At 44.9% G+C, this 22581-nt stretch overlaps 1 protein-coding gene across 1 annotated transcript; it reads right to left on the reverse strand.

Annotated features, from left to right (window-relative positions):
- Window positions 1–765: 765 nt before the first annotated feature.
- On the reverse strand, window positions 766–21635 carry LSM12 (LSM12 homolog). Its single transcript, XM_060082474.1, has 5 exons — window positions 21448–21635; window positions 19476–19609; window positions 5466–5575; window positions 3928–4054; window positions 766–2922 (listed from the first exon to the last, which is right to left on the reverse strand). The coding sequence occupies exons 1-5, from the start codon at window positions 21569–21571 to the stop codon at window positions 2830–2832; spliced, it is 588 nt and encodes a 195-aa protein (XP_059938457.1). The 5' UTR covers window positions 21572–21635; the 3' UTR covers window positions 766–2829.
- Between the last annotated feature and the right edge of the window lie 946 nt (window positions 21636–22581).

The following is a 22581-nucleotide window of genomic DNA, read 5'->3' on the forward strand; positions in this document are numbered from 1 at the left end:
CAGCTCCGCCACTGTGGGCGGCGGCAGGATTCTAAACAAGTCACTTGGCCCTGGTGGAACCCACTCACCTTCTGTAAAATGAGTGGTTTTCAAATGATAATCAAAGAAACTTCTCAGAGACTTCAGGGAAGAGGTAGGGATGAGATCTGTAAGAGACTGAGAGGGCAGGGCTCCGAGGCCCCCTGTCTCTGCCCAAATGTTTTACATATTGGCCTCACTTAAAATGGCATCTGAACAAAGACTTCTAAAACAAAGCTGGAGCTTCTGAACTAATTCTGAGCTAATTCAATCCCATCTCCAGATTTAACAACCCCAGGACCAAGCTAACATGTATACTAACAATTACAGAGTACCTTCTAAGTATTAAGCATTTCAAATATCTTATTTAACCCTTCACGTCAGTTCTAGGAGACGAGCATTAGTTTCATGTTTACAGGTGGGGAAACTAAAGCTTGGACAAATAAAATGACATATCCGTAGTCACAAAGCGAGGAACTGGAAGTGTGAGAATGTGAAGCCAACTATTTTTGTCTCCAAAGCCTTTGTTCTCCCTTCCACACTGCATGTCTTTCCCACCATACTAACTCCACCTCTTGAATTGCTCAAAGTTCCCCCACATCATTTCATGAACTAAAACCAAAGAGTCAAAAGTGCTTCCTACCAGAAACAGTTGGTACCCAGTCTCCCATTCACAGACCTAGAGACCAACGGGGAGAAAGTGATGACGTGGGACACGTGACACAGAGCTTCCTTCAAGGATTGCCATTTCCCATTAAACACGTTCACTTCTTTAATTGCATCTCTCAGGTTTTCTAGACCTTGCAAGGGCGCCTCTCTTCTCCCTCTTTTATCTTCTCCAGAAGTCTACATTTCCATGCGGACTAAATCAAAGGCTTGGTACCTTAAATCAAGTTCTGGCCAATGGCAGGTGGTATGAAAGTATACTCCTCAGTCTTCTCTCATTTTTCCTCCCAACAGTCCTGTAACAAACGGTCTCATGTACGTACCCACCCCCTTTATTTCCTCTACTCCACCTACATGCAGCTCCCAACCCTGGATCCCCTTCTTAACTTATATACCTGGCACTGTTTTCTGGATGAGTTCTCAGGGGTAGGAGGAGAGAGGGTAAAGAGTAGGAAGCAGAGAGTTTAAAGGGAAAGCTTAAACCAAACACACACATCCTCAGACCCCTCCCTCTGGGGCCTCTAAAGCACGCACAAACCCGAGACAGGAGTGATGGTTAAAAAAATTTGGGTTTTATTGTTTTTGCTAAACAATACTAAAAAAAAAAAAAATTTCATTTTGAAGGCAGGGCTTGAATTATTTAATTTTGATCCATTTATTTAATTAAAAAAAAAAAGGAAGGGGAAAGAGATCATGGCCAAAGCAATAGTAGTTAACCCCCATCCCACCCCCAAAGCTCTAGCCAGTCATATGAGCATCACCCACCTCCCACGCCACGGTGCCTGATATTCAGATGGTGGCACACTCTACCCACTGGACTGCCTTGCAGGCAACAGAGGCAATGGGTGCCAGTTTAACTCTCAGCAGGTTAGTCAAACCAGACAAACCGGTGGGCTAAAGTCCAGAAATTCTTCCCAGGTTTTCTGCCCATCGGCTGAGCACATACAAACTGTCATAAGCTTGTAAAACTTAAGCGGGGGTAGGGAAGGGCATAAGAGCAGGAGGTTGGCAGAAGAGAAATGATAGGTCACCCAAGCTTTCTCCTGGGCTAGTGGCTCTGGATACAGACTTAAAGAGAGGTCGGAACAGGCAGACTCCAGGTTTCTCATGAAAGAAAACCATCCTTTGAGAAGGAGCTGAGATGTGCCGTGCAAAATAGTTCTTCCTGCAGAGGGCACAGGAGAAAGGGCAGTGGACGCTCCCATCTAGGAGACAGGAGAGTGGTGAGGAAGTTCTTCTAGTACCGTGAAGTAAGACAAAGGCAAAGGGAGAATCCTGAGGTTTTTGCCGAATGTGAGACTGGTACACATACAGTTAAAGACTGAAAAGCTACCAGGAACCCTCAAAGCCAGATCCCATCTGCATACACTGGCTCTACAAAGTGCTGCAGGAGATTCTTGCTGTGAACTAAGTCAAGTTAGTTGCCTGGCTATGGGTGGTGGGGAGGACAATAGACTTTTATTTTCAGAGGGATGAGGTGGGAAGAGCGGCCATGATCTAGTAAAAAGAGACCTGCAAGAAGCAGAAAATATTTAGAGAACATTTTAATATATATTTTCATATATATATTTAAAGTTAAGAAAAATAAAACTAATTCAAGCCATGCCCTGTGCAAAAAAAGAAAAACAAAATAAACAAAAAAAAAAAAAGAAAAATTTAAAGTGAGACCTCTGTGTTCTGCTCTAGTCTCAACTTAAGTATCACAGTCAGCTTGTTACTTTTATCTTGGAAGAGAAGATGTAAAAGTTTCTTTCAATCACTCAGAAGGCAAGTGTAGCCACTTATAAAAACAGAATGGCAGAGACAGACTGGGAAAGGAAAGTCAGAGGTGAAAGGGCAGAGCAGGAAAGGAATTTTCAAAAATAAAATTAACAAGGTGACTGTTCCAGAAGGGGGGCTGTGAAAAGGACATGGTGGACCGAAGTCTGTTAGTCAAGTAATGATTCAACTTTTAAATTATTCTCTTGTTCTTTTCTGTTGGGTGTTTTGTTTGTTCAAGTCTAAGATTTGGAAATGCTGACCCTTTGTTGACAAGAGCCAACAGGAAATATAGAATCCCTTCCCTCCCCCGGCCTGCCTCCGCTGAAGCCACCACCATCGCCTCCTTGGCTGGATGCTGGAAGAGAGTCCTCTGTATGTGTGGACTCAGGATGACAGGGCAGCCTCCTTCTGTGGTTGCTGGGCTTGTGAACGCTGCAGTATCTTTTGGCTTTCCACGTCTCTAAAATGTTTTTCAACCTGAAAGAGACCAGTCAGCCTAGATCAGAAAAAGAGATGGGCACACAAGGCCTCCCAAACAGTTCACTCTAGACGTCAACAGCCCGTCCTGGCTGTCTAGCTCGTGGATTATTCAGCACCTTTGCGCTTGCTGTCTGTTGGCCTTCCCAACAAGATAGCTGGGGGGTCCTCTTGTTTCAGCCACATTTTTTTGCAGCTTCAGCTAAGACTGTCTAACAGAAGGGGAATCTATAAAGTAGAGTATGAAGGGAGATTATTATGACCCAAACTCCCTCTCCCCTCCTTACACAAGTGCAGAATTAAAAGCTGGTGGGGAATTACAGTCTTAAAACTTTTTACATCCACAATGTTGGTCTCTCAATGCTCAGTTTGTTTTTACAAATGCTGCAACTCAATCTAGAAAGTCAGGTGACACATGAAGGGTCACAGACTCCAACAACCACTGATGTACACCAACCAGCCCTTCCCGAGAAGAACCCTGCCTGGGTTCAGACACAGTATCATGGAATGGTCTGGATAATTTCCAAAAAGCCACACTGCAGAGGACATGGGGTTGACCACTCGCTTTATTCTGCACTGCCCAGTGGTTCCACACCCCGCAAGTGTCCAAGCCATGGCTGCAGAACACCATGGTGCAGGGAGGCAGGGTGATCAGGCAGGGCTGCTCGCAGGCTGGCTGTGTCAAAAGGGGCAGGGACTGGGCCTCCCTGGTGGCGCAAGTGGTTGAGAGTCCGCCTGCCGATGCAGGGGATACGGGTTCGTGCCCCGGTCTGGGAGGATCCCATATGCCGCGGAGCGGCTGGGCCCGTGAGCCATGGCCGCTGAGCCTGCGCGTCCGGAGCCTGTGCTCCGCAACGGGGGAGGCCACGACAGTGAGAGGCCCGCATACCGCAATAAAAAAAAAAAAGGGGGCAGGGACTGTGGCGTAATGTCTTGCCCTGAGGCTGGAGGGGAGAAGGCTGAGGAATCATCCTCTCCCTAAGGTTTCACGGCTCCTTTACTTACTATTTTGCGTACATGGCTCAGTGCACTCCCCTCTTTGCCTTTACAGTTTTCCACTTGATATGGGGGTGTAATAACAACTTCTTCCATGACTACGATGTTTTTTTCTTGCCATTTACAGTCTTTAATGCTGGAAGGAGAAGAGAGCAGGTGAAAGTTACCTCTTGCGGGGCATCCCACACCTCCTGCCTGATGAATAAATAACTCCGGAAAGCTAACCCCAAGTTCCTAGCTCACCACTCAGCCAATAACTGGTTGCCATCAGCCCATAGGGAGAAGTAGCCAAGAAACATTTCCTGGGCACCACTGGCTAGGAAAAGCAATGAAACCAATGCACACTTATTCCAAGGATGGTCCAGAAGAGTTACTCTGAAGCATTAGGGACCCGAAAAACCACAGAAAACTTGGTGGCAGCCTCAGAAGTCCAAAGTAATTTGACTTACAAATAAAGAGCTAGGCTCAGGCCACTAGATTCAATTTAAACAGCAGCCTAGGGCAGGGGTTGGCAAATTTTTTCTATAAAGGGTCGGACAGCAAGTATTTCTGGCTTTGCAGGCCATACAATCTCTGTCACAACTACTCTGCTGCTGTACCTCAAAAGCAGTCACAGATGATACATAAACAAATGAGTAGATCTGGCCCACGGGCTGTAGTTTGCCAACCTTTGGGCTAGGGGGAAATGGTACCTTTAAAAAGGCAGAACAAACTCCCCATCTTAGTGCAATCTGTACTCTGCTTCCCACCACCCGAAATGATAGCTGCTCCTCACACTGGCCCTTCTCAACGATCAGACAGCTGGGTAACTTGCCAGACCGGGAAAATCCATCCCAGTTCACACTTGGAACCTAGGGCAGCTGCCACTGCCATGAGAGTTCCTTCACATACCTGTAAATGCTTAGATACTCACACCATGGCCTCAAACAGCTCTGATGCCAGCTACCATCTGTGCACCAGACTCAGGTGGTTAAATAGGGTAACAGAAGGCAGCAGGAGGAAGGGGGAGTGTCAAATGTTTCAGTTTTTCAGCAGCTAGGGAAGCTAGTGGAGAGTCAAATGACTTCTGCTGTGACAAAATGTCCTTTATGAGGTGGTAATAAGGTGGCCTTCTGCTCTCCCTAACTCCCTATGTTCACCCCAATATATAATTGGGAAGAGGGAGACAGATATAACTTTCCCTTAATAAGACTGCGTCAGCTTTTAGAGAAAGGTACAAGATCAAAATAATAAAAGAGAAAGAAATCACTAGTTCTAAATTATGGAACACTGGGTCTGGAAGGGACCCTTGGGGATACTCTAATCCAAAACTAAGTTCTACAGATGAACAAACTGAAGCCCAGTGCAGACAACTTGTTGGAGATTACACCATTCTACCATACAGAAAGGCAACAAGCACCGCATCCCTGGAAGCCGAGGTACTGCCAACACACTACCCAGCTCCCCTTGTGACACTCATAAACGTAACTACCCCAAAATCAGCCACCAGACAGCACCAGGCAGCATCGCCCCCGGGGCAAGGGACCCCTATGCTCTCCCCAACTCACGTCTTGTGGATGGTCTGGAAGAGCTGCTGGCCCTCTAGGGAGACACCAGCGCTGATTGCATAGGCCTGGCTCAGCTTCTCCTCCTTCTCTGTCCGTGCTTTGCTGGCAAGCTAGGGTGGGGGAAAGGAAAGAGACTCAGAAAAGCATTCACCTTCATCCTTCCTTCAGGACCTAAGTTGAGGAAAAGATGCTGGAAAAGACTGGTTTGGGTAGATTCAGTTTTTTCAGAGATCAAAAGTGAAACAAACAAAAACACACACAATATACCTCAACAGTTACTGCTATTCCTGGCAAACATCCGTTCCTTCCAGCACTTACTGAATGCCTACCATGTGCCAGACATTCACTGTACTAAGCTAGAGGTACAGCACAGAAGGGGGCAGGGGAGACCGACTATAAACAAAAACAAACAAGATAACTTCAGACAGGGCTAAGTGCAAGGAAGAAAATAGAGCAGGGCAAGGTTATAGAGTATGACTGGGGGGCGGGGGGGGCCTACCTGATGGGAAGTGGTGGTTCAGAGATAAAAGGTAATGCATACATTTCTACGAAAGGAAAGAATTAAGAATTTTTATCAGCTACTGCGCTAGAGCCTCAGGTTTAGAAATAAATGTCTACCACACCTTCAAAGACCAGGATTTGAAGTTCTAAAGACTTGACAACCATTATAGTACCATTATCTGTACTCACATGGGGAGCCAGGACTCCAAGAAACCTAACTGTCCACCTTCAGCTCGGGCTATAGCTACCATGCTCTTTAAAAAAAGGAATGGTCTGCATTCTACCGCGTGTCTGTTCCTTAACTGCCCTCTAGTGGAACAACCATACACTGATCAAGCATTGTAGTAAAATCTAGTAGGTCTACTCAAATCTAGTAAATCGCTCCCAGCAGGGGTGGGTATCCTGTCTATCCCCTCTAATACATTTGTGGTCCCCACCCCACGCTATTGGTTGCTAGACTACAGAAGTACAAATTCGAGTGGAAGACAAAACAAATACACTGATGGTTTACACGAGAGGCAGATAATGCATCTGAAAGTCAAACAAATGACTTGGAGATTTTCAGATCCATGAACAAGAACATATACTTAGTGTACTGATGCTGCAGCATACTAAAGACATATGCACAAACATACACATGAGAACACCCAACCTGTCCCCAAATGCCAGCTCCTTAAATGCAAAGAGAGGTCATACCTCCAGCACATTCCCAAAGTACCTAGATGCTTGGAATTCTTAAACATTCATATTCTGCTTGAACAGTGACCTTTCAAACCATAAGCCAAACATAGTTCTACAGGGGGAAAAATAAGCAAAGTGTCTAATTGTTGGGAAAATGAAGCACTTTATTAAGTGTGGGTTTGACTATGAAGAAGAGAAGAGGAGCCCTTCAAACAGGTTAGGGTAACTGAGGAGTCTCAACTGCCTCTGAGTTTCAAAGACTGTGAGGGAGGAGGGGGTAAGAGCGCAGCTCATAGATGCTGTCACTTCGGACTCCCTAGGTAAAAGGGGGAAGAAAGGCCAAAGCTCTGCAGTGATTTAAAGCCAGAGCTCCCTTTTCACTTGGTCCCCAGGACATGGAGAGAGACAAATACAGCAGCAGTAAATAAATGATCTTTCAAGCCAGGTCCTGCCATTCTGGCCCCACGAGGTTACAACTTTACAGAGAAGGAAATGCACAGGGCTGACAGCATTCCCCTGAGCACTGGCAATCCCAACTGCAGCAAGGAAGCCTCGTGGCTTGAAAGCACTCAGTTTCTATGGAACGAGAACTGCTGGGGGTGTATTTTAAGTAGCAACAAGCAAAGCTTACTTGGTCACCAAGAAAACCCTAGTAACAAGGAGTTTCCTTGAGTCTCACTTTCCAAACAATCCTGAAGAAAATCTGAAGTCTCCAAGGAAAGAAAGGAAAACTGGAGGGAAGCAGAGCTCCCTTGGATTAACCAAGCTCCTGCAGAGCTCCTGAGAAGTGGCTAGTGGTCAGGCAGATGCTTACCCCATGAGCAGGCAGAAGGGTCTCACTTTGAGGTCTTTTTAAAAACATTTATCCCTGAAGACCAAAAACATCTCCCAATGTTGGGTCAGACAAAGCTGCTTCTATAAAGCTTGTGTTGCCTAGATAGTAACAGCACCCATTCAGGAAGACAAGAGTTGGCTCAAGAAAAGCAGGCATCCATGCAGAATATTTAAGAATGGAACTGACAAATTAAGCTGGGGTTGGGGAGGGGCAGGAAGGCTGCAAGAAGAACCACTTCTGAATTTTTGCCAGAGGCAGAGTAAAATGGATATAAATCTCAGCCACAAGTGATTTGTTTAGACAGCCTGAGTCAAATCAACACAATGGTTATAGAACAATGATTTCAAAATACGCCCTAGCCACTCCCACCCCCCCAACCTCCGCCAAATACCTGTTGTACAATCTCTTCTAAAGGGTCTGAAAGCAAAGCAGAATGGACTAGATGACTCTCCATCTCAACCCACAGTGCAGACTGATCCCAAATGCTAAATGATACAAGGGAGAGCCTTGGAAAAGTCAGCGGAAATCAGTGTAAGCTGACTATTTCAATTTGCCCCAATATCCTCAACTACTCTACCTGTACCTGCAATTGCTTTGGGGATTTGGATTCACAGCAAACCCTGAAGCCTCCAGCTGCCAGTTTATGAACTGTATTTTCATGGCTATCTGAAAATGCTTAAACCTAATATTCAGCTACAGAGATCTGCTTTCACTAAGAAGCTGTATAAATGGGGTAAATTTCTCCCACAGAGAACTGCATCAATTAGGCATGAGGAAGATTACCTTCACAAAAAGAATCTAGAAATGTTTCTTCTCAAAATTGGGGTGAGAAGGGAAGGGAGATTACCCTGTTCTTTTCACACATGTTCCTGAAAACCCATGACAAATGTGGACAAGCCTCCTTTTGTAAAGCAAGTGACTATCACTCTACCCTCAAGTTAGCTGTAGCTCTACATTTCCCCACATCATATTTTTGTAAACTAATGCATATCTATAAATGGTCCAGTTACTCCAAGTTAATAAGTTTATGGTTACTGTCAAATGGCCAGAGAGAACCAATAAAAGCTGTCCCCAATAGAGAAGGTGTAGGGTGTGCCTTTTAGGCTTCGGAGGGTCATCAGGACTGCAGTTTTTAAATTCAGTAACTATCACCATACTACATTCATTTTCAATGCAAGCATGCTAACTGCTGGCCTCTCTCCCAATTAAAACTGAAGCACTAACTGGTTAGAATCATAAAGAATGTTAAAGGCACCAACTTTAAGAATACACTGGGTTCAGGCAAACGGAGCACAAACCTACAAATACATGTTACTAATGTACATGTGACCTAACTGAAATAACTGCACAAGACGGGCCTCCCTGGTGGCGCAAGTGGTTGAGAGTCCGCCTGCCGATGCAGGGGATACGGGTTCGTGCCCCGGTCTGGGAGGATCCCATATGCCGCGGAGCGGCTGGGCCCGTGAGCCATGGCCGCTGAGCCTGCGCGTCCGGAGCCTGCGCGTCCGGAGCCTGTGCTCCGCAACGGGGGAGGCCACAACAGTGAGAGGCCCGCATACCGCAAAAAAAAAAAAAAAAAAAAAAAAAAAAAAACTGCACAAGACAACCTGCATTTATCTACCTCTCCTTTTATTTTGCACAATTCCCAGTGAAAACATTCATTCCTTGTCTACTAACCAGTTCTTCCTCTCTTGGCCATTTTATATATAGCATCTTGATGTGGGCAACAAAGAAAAGTGCATGAACTTGACTCCAAAGCACATCAATATTAAAAGGCTTCTAGTCATGCCTGCTGCTGGGTAACCCTCGAGTGAGTGAATCAGTGAACAGCGACAACACATCTCTCCTGCACTCAGTGACATGGAGAAGAGGAAGCAGCCACAACAACATAATCCAAGCATCTTGTTATAACCTCATCTTGTTACTTGGTAACCAGCTGGGCCATCTTATTTCCACATACCCAGACCAGGAAAGCACAGGTGCTGTGAGGAATCCAGAGGGATTCCTACTGCAAGTATTTAACAGGCTGTGACAGCCGATCCAACAAGGGAAGCAAAGTCCAGAGAGGAACCTGCTGGATGTGACCTACTGACTCCACTGAGCCACTCTTGGTTTGTCTTCCCTCTGTATTCAGGCCTTCCAACCAGCTGCCCTCACAGAGGGGTTAGGAAGCACTGCAGCTGCTGCCCAGAACTGGCAGTGCTGCCTGCAAGTCCTGATGGAGGCTGAGGGATGACAGACCAAAGCAGCCAAGAACCACTGTCATCTTAAGGGCCCACGCTTGCTCCTGCTGTTTCAATTCTGGGGTGCACTCCTGGAAAGCCCTCATTCTTGGCTAGCAACAAGCAGGCTCAGAAATATTTCTTCTGGGGCTTCCCTGGTGGCGCAGTGGTTAAGAATTCGCCTGCCAATGCAGGGGACACGGGTTCGAGCCCTGGTCCGGGAAGATCCCACATGCCGCGGAGCCACTAAGCCCGTGCGTCACAACTACTGAGCCTGTGCTCTAGAGCCCGTGAGCCACAACTACTGAACCCGCATGCCTAGAGCCCATGCTCCACAACAAGCGAAGCCACTGCACTGAGAAGCCCACGCACGGCAACGAGGAGTGGTCCCCACTTGCTGCAACTAGAGAAAGCCCGCGCACAGCAGCGAATACCCAATGCAGCCAAAGATGAATACATAATATAAATAAATTTTTTAAAAAGTAACCTGAGATAGATGAATAATATGAAAACCCCTAAATAACCCAAATATTCATCAATATGAGATTCATTAAATAAAGTTATTTTAAAATATATATATATATATATATATATATATATATATATATATTTCTTCCAACTATCAATATCCCCAAGTCTTCCTGCTCCCTGGCTGAAAGCTCCTGTCTGAAACTTTCTAATAAAATACTGTTCTTTACAACCTCAGATAGCTGGGAACTCAAATAGAGTACCCTACTTGAAGTCATGTCCCAGAATACATAAAATGAACCAAAACACTGAATCAAACAGGGGAACAGTAGAGTCCAAGAGGCCTGGCAGTGAACATTAAAATCCTAGGAGCTAATTTGTTGAGTGAGAAATTACTCCACGCAATGCACGCAACAACATGCTTTACATGTATTAAATGTTTAATCTTCCCAACAATTCTGTGAAATAGGGACTAAAATTACTCCAACTTAACAGATGGACTTGCCCAAGTTTACCAAGTCACAAGTGGGAGAGTCTGGACTTGAACCCAGACAGTCTGACTCCAGAGCTTGCATTCTGAACTCTGCACTATACTCAAATAGTTCCACCTAAGAGAAATAAGAGAAATGTTGAAAATACACTTATAAATTGGAATGTAAAAGAAAATGTTTTATAAAAGAGAAAACATTTTAAGCCTCAGCTGCCATCTTCTCTTTTTATCAGTGAATTCTGACATTTCCATCAATGTCCTCTGTACAGAACACAATTGTCTGCCTTTTAGTGAAGGGCCTCTGTTTTCTGAAAAGGGTCCCAGTCTCACCCTAAACCTCAAGGACATCCTTTATTTCTTTGGTTGACGGTAATTCATAGGAATGCTTTTAAGAAAACAGATCCTGTGTGAGAAAGCATTTCAGGCCAATAATAATGGCTATTCCCTGAACCCATCATTTTCTGATGTGCCAAGACTAGAGAACGTAAGTCAAGCAAGTCTTCTGCACTAGAAAGTTAAGGTGCATTGACAGCGTTGAGCTCTGATGAAAAACACCATATGCAGCAATTAAACTCCAATAAAGATGTTTAAAAAAAAAAAAGGAAAAACACCCTTGCAAACCCAGGGGCCACAGTGCCACCTCAGTCTCCAGGCTCTGACCACCATATTGCTGTCGTACAATACAGGCCACCCTCAAGTCAGCCAGTACAGGCTATAAGCAAAGTTTTATACTTCACCTGGCTTAGAACAAAAACTAGTTGCCAGCAAAGTCAATAGTTTTTCTTAGTTGTTTGTAATGATGTCAACAAACACTATTCATAGCTACAAAAGACAGCTAAACCTCCTGGACACCAACAGAGTAATTTCCTAGTCCCAAGACCCTGACACCAGCACTGCTGTGGAACCTCCGCAGTACTCTGCCAGGAAAAAAAACTGGCGCAGATATAAACTGAAATTTGACCTCAGCAACCTATCTGTGAGAGTACACGCTCAAATTAGCCATCTCACACATAGCCGTAAGGATTAAGGGAGATAACATGGGTGAAAGCACTAGGTGAGTTGTAAAGCACTGTACAAATATTAGCTGTTAACATTATTATTATAATAACATCATTATTATTAGCACAGAGAAGGTGGCTTGTGGGTTATTTCAAAAAAATTCATATAATCCAACCTTCCTTTAGCCAATGAGCTCAGGGCTCTCTCTCTCTTCTGCTTTCTGTAAGAGCTGCTAGAGAGGCTATAAATCCTTAACAGAATAACTTCCAAAATATAACTGGAATAGTAAGTTGGAAAATGCACTTTATGTGCCAAAATGGGGATTTGCTTATAGAATAAAGAGTTGATTTTATTCAGAGATAGTGAAAGAACCATGTGCTGTCGTTTCCTGGGCTCTGAAGAGGGCAGAAAAAGAAAAGTAAGAAAGAAAAGCCACCCCTTGCCCCCCCACCCCAAACAAAAGAGATTCCAGATCAAACCCTTACCTACCACTCACTAGCTGCATGAATCTGAGCAAGATGCATAACCTCTCTTGAGCCTTAGTCCATTCATGGGGGCCCATCCTAAAGGGCTGTTATTGGAGTTCAGTACGATATACATCTAACACCAACACTGGCACTTAACTAGTCCCTTCCCTCATTTCTAAGAACTGCCACCAGTTTAGCTCACTGACAGAACAGCAAAAGTTTTTAAATTGCAAAGATGGACAAACTGAAATCAATCCAAATCAGCTTGATTCCATTTAACTTCCCTCCCTTTACCTAATCAATTGTGATTTATTCTTCAAGTCCCTACTCCACTGTTACATCTGAGAAGGCTTTCCTAAAATGTTCATTACTCTAAGCCAAGGATTGGCAAACTACAGCCTGTGGGCCAAATTCAGACAACCACCTGTTTTAGTTAAGTTTTATTGGAACGACCATGGCCATTTGTTTACATATCACCCACGGCTGCTTTTGCGGCAAAGGCAAAGTTGATAGTTGTGACAGAGAATGTATAGCCACAAAGCCTAAAATATTTACTATTGGGCCCTTTACAGAAAAGGTTTGCCGCCCCCCTTCAAAAAGTTAAATTCTGCTGTCTCTCACCACTCCCAAACATGAGATTTTTGAGGGCAAAAGCATTATCTTAATCATCCTGACATTCCCAGCACCAGGAAGGGAGGGGGAGAGAGGGAAGTCAGATCAAAGGAAAAGAAACCTTGACTATCAGAGATTCACAGAACAGTTCCCAATGGTGAAGTGGCTAACACACAGTCATATAACAATTCATTAGCAGCCCAGCTGTGAAAAGAACCCAGTTCTTCAAACTTCCCACATTCTACCACACTATACTGTTAGCTTTTGGCATGGTATATAGATCCTTTAACTTTCTAGTTCATGTACAATTTGCTTCACTCTCCAGGGTAGTTTCTGGTATTTATCTAAGCTAGCCTTAAATTCCAATGCTAGAACTTGACTGCACCACTTGTTTTTTTCTTCCCCCCAAGCCTGATCTCTGCCAGGAAAATTAAACCAGTTAGACTGCCCCTTTCTTAACACTGTAAGAGACAGTACCACTGAGCTATCAGTCAAGTGCTTATTTTGAATCGTCTCTGTGTCAAAGAGATAGAATGCAGAGGTGGCTGCAACAACATCTCTGCCAGTCACTTGGGCCGAGAATCTGTCTTTTCACGTAGACGATTCTCCCCACACCCTTGTGATGTCAGGAAAGCCCCCTTCAGAACCAAACTCTTGACCTGAGGAGGGCTCCACCAAGTCAGCTGGCTGCCATGCACTATAGCCTGAAGTGAGTCATGAGCCCTAGCCTGGAACGCTGCACCCCCTACTATGGTTATCAGGTTGACCCCCATGTTTGAATGCCACCAAATGTGACCTCTTTCAAAGGTTAGTGATTTTTTAAATGGCAGTCAATCACTCTACCCCTCTGACTTCATCTCACACCACTCCCTACTTACTGTGTCCCTGTTGCTCAGCAATGATGGGTTCTTCCTCTTCAGCCCACACTTGCATCTTCATGGCACTTCTGTGAGGAAGCTGTCTGCTCAGAGTCAGGTGCAAAACTTACTGGTGGACTCTAACCTGGGACTGTGGCCTTGACAACATATTCTAATCAAGTGAGCCAGTAGGTTACACGTAGCTTCTAGAAGCCAGAAAAAATTTTATCTGACAAAAAAGTCTTGCCTTCCCTAGACAAGTTATTTCCCTTCCACTTTCATAATATGAACACATTCTACCTTTTACTCATATATACATACCTAAACATAGGGTGGCCAAGTCATCTGATTCTACTTGGTGATAACTCCATACCTCAACACATTAGGGTCAAGATATGGTCAAGGTCTCAGCTAACAGGATAGGTCCATGAACACAGGCCACAGTGCAGTAGCTACCAACGACCCCAGGAATTTACTCATACTTGAGGATTATCCCTCACATCAACTGAAAGCCGTAAGGTTATGCTAAATCTTAGCTTTCAAGCTGGTCAGAAATCAAAACAAAAACCAAGTCAGTTCTTCCCTGTGTGACGTCATACCTAAAGGTAAGCAATGACGTCAGTTCCTTTCAAAAGTGAACTTTGTGACTCTTCCATTTTCTCAGCCTTCCCAGGCCCTTCCACTCCCAGACCAATCTCCCAAGTATCATTTTTATCCAAAGGCAGCACTCATTCTTCATTACCAGGTGCTGACGAAAAGCTCTTTGAATCTCTTCTTCCTGGTTCTTCTTCTATTGAATCACTCCCTGCTGGTTAGTAAGGTACAAATGGGTAATAAATACTCAAAACAGCCTGATCAATCAGTCAGTGGTTTGGTAATGGAGGTAGATGCCTTATCTGTGGAGTTCACTTTTCCATGCTTTGTCTCTTTTCCTGCCTCCTGCACAACATGCGAGCATCTCCTCCAGAAAGTCTTCTCCAAATCAGCAAAGTGAAAAGAAGACTTACATGTCATTCGATGCCCTGGAGGCATTTATCCAAACAACTGAATACGTAACACTTGCCTTGTCTGTCTCAGTGAGTTTGTTCCTAAGAGTCTCAGGAGTTGAAAGCACAACCTCTTAGGTTCTGTGACTGCTCACACTAACCTCCAGTACTCAGGCAACTGTTCACTTAATTATGCCACTTGATAACACTGCCCTGGAAATTCACGTTAATTCTGGTCACAACAAGAGGTATCCAATATAATTTTGATTTTCCCCAGTCTTGGGTTGGCAAGTTCTGATATCTGAGAGAACGTCAGATCCAGTATCAGGAAAGACTGACACAGGAACAGTGCCAATGTTCTTGGCTGCTTCCCTTTGTCATACTGTCCCTCTCCCCCCGTCCTGCTCCTACACCATAATTCAAGGAACATCAGTTGGCTGCACATAGCTAATGCGGGAGAATAGGACTAACATCTGCCAACTCTGGTCAACTGGACCTAATCCTCCAAACAACTCTATGAGATAGGTACTAACATGACCCCATTTCTACGGTGAGAAAGCTGATGCTCAGCAAGGTTAAGAGGCAGAGAAGTGACTTTAAAGACTAATCCACTTGGTTCCAATGTTCTTTTTTTTTTTTTTTTTTTGCGGTACGCGGGCCTCTCACTGTTGTGGCCTCTCCCGTTGCGGAGCACAGGCTCCGGACGCGCAGGCTCAGCGGCCACGGCTCACGGGCCCAGCCGCTCCGCGGCATGTGGGATCCTCCCAGACCGGGACACGAACCCGTGTCCCCTGCATCGGCAGGCGGACTCTCAACCACTGCACCACCAGGGAAGCCCCCAATGTTCTTTCTACTAGACCATTCTGCTCCTGACCACACAACACAGATGTTTCTCTTTACTCAGAAATATTACTTAGGATTACAGATATCTGCATGCTCATTTCATGTCACCAACCTACTCTATAAGTTCCTTGGGTAAGCACACAGAAGCAGAAGAAACATGGGACTTTGCCATCAAAACATCAGACCTGAGTTCAAATCCCAGCTCTATCACTTACTAGTTGAATGACCTTAAGCTAGTGACTCATCCTCTCTGAGACTCAGTTTACTCTTCTGTAAGATGGTGATGGTACGCCCACCATAAGAACTATTGTTAGGATTAAATGAGATGTCTACCGATCACTAGTTCAGAGGGTGGCATGTAAAAGTATTAGTTCCCACACTACTTGCCATATAACCTAGAACAAGTCACTTAAACTGATAAGCCTATCTTCCCATCTCTTAAACTAAAGGGAAAAGAATACACTCTAAAGATCACAAAGCATCGTTTTGAGAATGAACCGAGATGTGTCAAAGCTCTTTGTAAACTGTAAAGCCCTAGAAAAATGTAAGGTATGGTCCCCAACAGAGCTTACCACAATGCCTTGCACAAAATAATTTTCAGTAAATGTTTGATAACTGCTACATAAAAGAGAACTCTGTTAATACTGACATGTCCCAAATCATCTGAGAGCACTGCTAACTCACGGGCAATCTTTATCCCCAGAGAACAAAATGTGGAGTCAATTCAAAGGAACTTGTCAAGAAACACTTTACTTCACCCTACCATGCAGACCCTGGGCTCTCATCCTCATGCAATATTTAAACCTTCCTCGTGACAGAAAACTAATAAGCCACGTGGTGAATAACCTGAACCTCACTTATGATTGGCTCTGGTGTGCTTCTGTACTTTTACAGTCAGGAAATTGGAAACAGTTTTACAGGGTACAATGTTACTGTGGAGAAGATAAAATGACATTCAAAACTTCCACCTTCTGCGACCCCACTGTCCTCTTCCAAGCTTCCTCTTACATCTCACTGCTGTGGACAGACACAGGACATCTTAGCCTGCAGTGAAAGTGCCAACCAAAAGCAAAACAAGCTCATCTCCAAGAACTGCTAGTTCATACCATCTCTAGTTGGGCTGGAATTAAATATTTCCTTTAAAAGGCCTTCTATTCCATTTCCTGCTGGGTCGGAGTAAATATCCGGTTTATATCAACAGGTTTAATTAAACAAAGCACTTACTATGTCAGCAAGATGAGCCACCATGTGATGTTATCTTCCACTGCAAGTGGAGTACACAGGTAGTGCTCCCTAGACTGCAAGTATCAACAGTTTTCTTCCAGGGATTTCAAGGCACTTTAGTTCCCTTCTAAAACGCTTAAACAATCCTCCATCCTAAAAAAAAAAACTCAAGCTCATGCTCTTAAATGAGAAGAACTTTTCATGTCATTCAAGCAACATGTAGTTGCCCAGATTAGCTGTTTTCAGTAACAGTAAGAGCCCTCGGGAAGAATCACAAAGCATCCTCAAAGGTTGGTTTCAAGGGAAAACCAATATAGCTTATTCATAAACAACTCTACGAATGAAGAATGAATAAATGAAACCCAAAGATAGCCCTCCAACCTAATTTTAGTCTTCAGTTTCTGACTCCTTTTTCAAGACTTGGCAAGCAGGCCACAAAGTAAGAAAAGTAAAGATTTCTGGTATTCCACAACCTATTACTTCTGGCTGCTTTCTTGAAAGAGTGGGTAAACAACTAGTTTACAATAATGCTAGTAGACAACTGACCAGCAGAAAGCAAAACCCTAAAGGCAAAGATAATCTGCAAACTAATAACCAAGAACCATTTATACTTGAAGTCAAATGTAAGAAAAGAATTGCTTCTCAACATCTCCCACTTAACAGTCCCACCCACACCACTCCAGCCCCTCTCAGATAAATGGTGGCACTTGGTGGTCATAAGAGCAGAATCCTGTATCTTTTAAATTTGAGAAAATCATCCCTCTTTCAGATAACTTTTCCTCGACTACTCACTAAAGGTTGTTGACAAACTTCTCATACCCTACAAACACTAAAGGATAACTTAGAGCCCTTTTCACCCTCAACATACCAGGCATAAACTATTTTATTTGGAACTTTTAAAATCTCCTCTGGGGACTGCCCTGGTGGGACAGTGGTTAAGAATCCGCCTGCCAATGCAGGGCACACGGGTTCAAGCCCTGGTCCGGGAAGATCCCACATGCTGCGGAGCCACTAAGCCCGTGCTCCACAACTACTGAGCCTGCCCTCTAGAACCCGCATGCCACAACTACTGAGCCTGCGCTCTAGAGCCTGTGAGCCACAACTACTGAGCCCGCGTGCCACAATTACTGAAGCCGTGCGCCTAGAGCCCATGCTCCGCAACAAGAGAAGCCACCGCGACAAGAAGCCTGCGCACCGCAATGAAGAGTAGCCCCCATTCACCACAACTAGAGAAAGCGTGCACGCAGCAACAAAGACCCAACACAGCCAAAAATAAAATAAATAATCTCTTCTGCTAACAGAAGATCATCCAAAGATGACCTATACTTTAATAGGAGGACTGAGCCAGTGTTCCAAAAATCTATAAGTCTAAGAATGTGACATTCTGTACGCAACAGCCTTTAATATGAAACCCAAGACCTTTCTGAATCTGTCCTCAGACACCAGTAAAAAAAAAAGTGTGGCACTTCCCTGGAATCTAGAAAGAAGGGAGCTCCAGATCTGAGGTAACTGCGTTCTGCCAGCCTCAGTCACTCTCCTTTGTTTCAGCTGCCTGAGTGCCTCCCTGCTTTGCTGAATTGTAGCAAACACACTACATTCCCAAGAGAGGCAAGAGAATATACATTATTACAATACTCTTATACAGGGAAAAAAACTTCCACCACACTAATTCAAGAGACTTAAGGAAAGGCAACGGTTATGAAAACTGAAGGCCTAACTTATTCATTCAACAAGTACTTACGAAGCACCTACTCTGTGCAAGGCTCTGTATATTTAGTGATGAACAAAACAGGTATAGTTCCAATCCCCACAAAACGAATTTTGGTTAGATAGAAAAGTAAACAAATGATATACAATTATAGTTACAAAAAAGCTATGAAGAGGGTAACCTTAAGTCGCAATTTGCCCAGGACACACCCATCTATACTTGTCTCCGTGTAAAACAAAAGCGCCACCCCCCCCTTTACTCTCGAAAATGTCCCAGACTAGACTATAAATGATATGTCACCTTATCGCTGAAGGCTAAGGTACTGTAAGAGAGAATAATGGGGGCAAATCACTTTAGCCTGAGTGATCAGAGAAGACCTCTTGAAAGAGGTGCCATTAAACTGAGTCCTGATGGATACGACTCCAGTCATTCTGAAAGGGTGTTCCAAGTACAGGGGACAGCAAAGGCTACAACAGGGCTTGGGGTATTACTATTATTGATCAACATGAACTCTGGCTAACAGAACTAAAGAATCAGGAAAGTTATTTGAGGGTTCCCAGAGACCAATTTGTACATCCAAGATTAAAATATCCTAAAACTCTAATTTTGTTAGACCTCGAAATTCAAACATAAAGACAAAAACAAAGCTCTAAGGCAGTGGTTTTCAAATTTTTGTAGGTCATTAACCCCTCTGAGAATCTAAAAACATATTCCAAATCTTCACCCAGGAAACATATATTCTCATGTGCACACATACACAATTTCAGGAGGTTCAGAAGCAACGCCCCTACCCAACCCTCCCAACACTGGAAGTTCACACATGGACTGCAGGATGCAGGGGGGCGGGGAAGCCCTCTTTCACAAAGGACAAAAGCCAGCTCTCAACTCTATTTCTCTATTTGGGCATTAAGACATTTCTTAAAATCTTCTGAAGATAACCAGGAATAAAGAGAAAAGTTAAACTGATATATTTTTTTAAAAATATATCAAAACAAGCAATTGTAAATCACTGAAAAAAATGAAAAACAAACAATGGACAATGTATGTACCACCAAGAGTCAATGAGACTCAAATTTCCCATCATTTTGGAGAACCAGAACTGCCCTCAAGTCCTTACCTTACTAACATTGAGTGAAGCTAGGGGAGGAGGGGTTTCTGTTCGGTCATTAATTATTTCCACTTCTGAAACATACTGTAAGTTTATGAGCAAGATGTCTGCGTGGTTGGGCTTTCCACTGGAAGAGGGACATTCTGGTGAAAAAATAAAGTTAAGGAAAATAGGGGCAAGCAGAGAACGGACACATCCCAAAGGGGCATGGAAAACACAATTCACCCAAGGCTTGTGTAAAAGGTGTGCCACAAGCAAGAGAGGGAGCCTCACAAGAATCACACCTCTCCTCAGGAAATCTCTGCCTGTCACTTTCCTGCCGCACAACCCCATAACCAAAAGATCTCAAGCTTTTCAAAGCCACACACAATCCAAAATTGGAAGCCTCAACAGTGTTTCTGTCACCTTCTCTTTACCGGTTTTGTGAAGAGGCTTAATACAGTTTTAATGCCGCTATGCATACCGTTGGTCTTGAACGTAATGAACCACACTGAAGAGCAAGTACTTTCTGTTCTTGGTAGAATAATACTCCCTATATCCGAACAGTACTCTGTTCTCTTTCAGATTTGAGATTTCCCATTTTGCACAGGAGAAAACTACAACACTGGAAAGGAAGCTCACTCAAGGTGACCCAGCGAGCTAACCCATTCATTCATTCATTCATTCACGCACTCACTCACTCATTCTCCAACCATTTCTCAAAAGCATACTGTTTGTCAAATAAAGGTACAGTAATTCTTCATTCCGAAACCCTTCCAACTAAACCACTAATGTAAAAGGTCTTACTTGGTCCAGGTATGAAGTCTTGTGTTCAAAAAAACAAAAATTAAAAAAAAACGCAACTGTTCTTGCTGTAATTAGTTTCAAAGGACATCTTCCTAAGCTACAAATCCACAACCAGTAGTTAAATGAATTAAAATACTTGCCAAAGGCAGCAGCAGACTCAGTAAGAAATTTCCTTTTGAAAGGTGCCATAAGAGATTACTCTTAAAAAAAAAATCCAAATAAACCCACCTGTGGCTCAAATAAAAGGGGAAGGGGTGGCACATGTATTACAACCAGGTAGTATTCTGTTTCCATGACTGAGTTTCCTGGAGTAATTCAGAAATCACTTCCACCCCAAAGAAAGAGACCACCTTTTCCATTCTGTTAAACACTGACACATTCAAAAGGGAAGGCTACTGCTATGGAGAAGTCAGGACTCCATGTGCTGGGCTGACAAGAGAAGACAGTTTACTCTTTCACCTGTAACCCACACATCCATAGATAAGCCCCTGAAAAACGTGGTCCTCTCTCTAGACCAGGTTTCCAGTACAAACATCCCCAAAACAGCAACTTCCAAATCACTGAGAAGCCGAAAATTCAGCACTCCCTGCCCCCAGCGGCACCACGCATACACAAGCACCAGCAAAACAAGCCCCTATCCCCAGTTCTGCTACAAACTCTGTCCTGCAGTTACTCTCCCCCCAAACAGGCGAGGCCCATTTGGTCACCACCCCACCGCCCTTTCTTGGACCAAATCCCATCAGTGGACAACCCCTCCTGAACTCCATACCCTTGTCCCACTCATTAGCAGTTCCTTACTCTACACACCGTCTCCCCACATGATTTTACCCGTCCCCCTCCCATCCGAGCTCCAATCACCAGCCCCCTCCCACGGCCACCCCTCTCCGGATTACTGTGTCCCCTCTCCTAGCGTTCCCCCCGAAAAGCCAGCAGCGTGTCAAGCCCCCCTCCACCCACCCACCCTCGTTCGGGGCCCAGCTCCCACAAGGGGTGGGAGACAAGGGTCCCCAAGGCGGACCGAGGGACCCGCGAGAGGGGGAGGGGAGCTCAGGGCCGTGCGCATGCGCTCCGGGCGCCGCGGTAGCCGGTCGCCCCTAGGCCCGGAGAGGGCCCCAGCCACCGCCGTCGTCCCCCGCCCCCCCACCGCCGCACATACACGCCGGCCCGGCCTCGGGCTCCGCGCAGGGAAGGATACTTAAAGCCAGCATCTTGGACTGGTAGTCGAAGGCTACCACCTCGCCCTGCAGCCGCTGCTCCTGGCACGTCCGGCACGACACCTGGCTCCCAACGCTGAAGTACTCGCCCGGAGGAGCCGCCATCTTGGGAGAGCAGCCGCGGCCGGCGGCGGCGGCGGCAGCAGCGGGCGAAAGCCGGGCCCCCAGTGAGCGCCGCGCCGCGACGCACGGGGCGTGCTGACGTCACACGCTAGGGCGTGGCCTGGACTGGGTGGGGCGGGAGCCTAGGTGGATGAGGAGAAAAGAGGAAATAAAGAGGAATGTGAATAATTACGTTTGTGCGGCTGCGCCTGGTTTGTAACAGGCTTGCAAGGTCCATTTTAGAAGTTAAGGATAAATGACCTACGTGGAATGAAAAGGGGAGGGAGGAGGGAACTGCAGTCTCCATTACGTGCACACCTTGACACAAGGGTTTGATGAATGAACTCTATATTTTACAAATGAGGAATCCGAGGCCCAGAAGACTTAACTAAACTTGCTCAAAACGGTTACACCTAACTACAAAGTGGTAGTGGAAAGAACATTGGCTGTAGAGTTAACTAAAACGGAATCGGAATTCCACTGAGTTATATGACCTTGAGCAAATTACTAAGCCTGATTCTTTTCTTTATTCCTTCTGTATTATCACTGTTGAGCATCCGGCAACCCTTCGATGTAGGAATCAGTATCCTCATTTTACAGAGGAAGAAACTAAGTCTTAGACTAAACTTTGTCCAGGGTCGCACAACTAGCAAGGATCCGGTCTACCTGTTTCCAAAGACGGTGCTATTTACTGCTATGCTATATTAGATAATACCTCACAGAGTAGTTAGGAGGAGCGGGAGATAATGAGATAATGTGTACAAATGCATGGCATGTAGTAGATCCTTAATAAATGGTAGTTCCTCCGTGATCACCCATCACTGTTGGAACTCAAGATGCTTCCCCATCTCCCATCTTGCCCTCTCCTCTAGAAAACCGGGCAAAGAGCCAGAATGAGGAGCAATGGTATTGACAAAGGGAGCCTTGGGGCAGGAGTTTTGGGCCCCCCATTAATGACTATCTAATATACGAAACAGTTTTCTTAACATGTAAGTACGATGCAGATGCATTTT

This window comes from Mesoplodon densirostris, chromosome 18, assembly GCF_025265405.1.
Source record: "Mesoplodon densirostris isolate mMesDen1 chromosome 18, mMesDen1 primary haplotype, whole genome shotgun sequence".
NCBI classification, from domain to species: domain Eukaryota; kingdom Metazoa; phylum Chordata; class Mammalia; order Artiodactyla; family Ziphiidae; genus Mesoplodon; species Mesoplodon densirostris.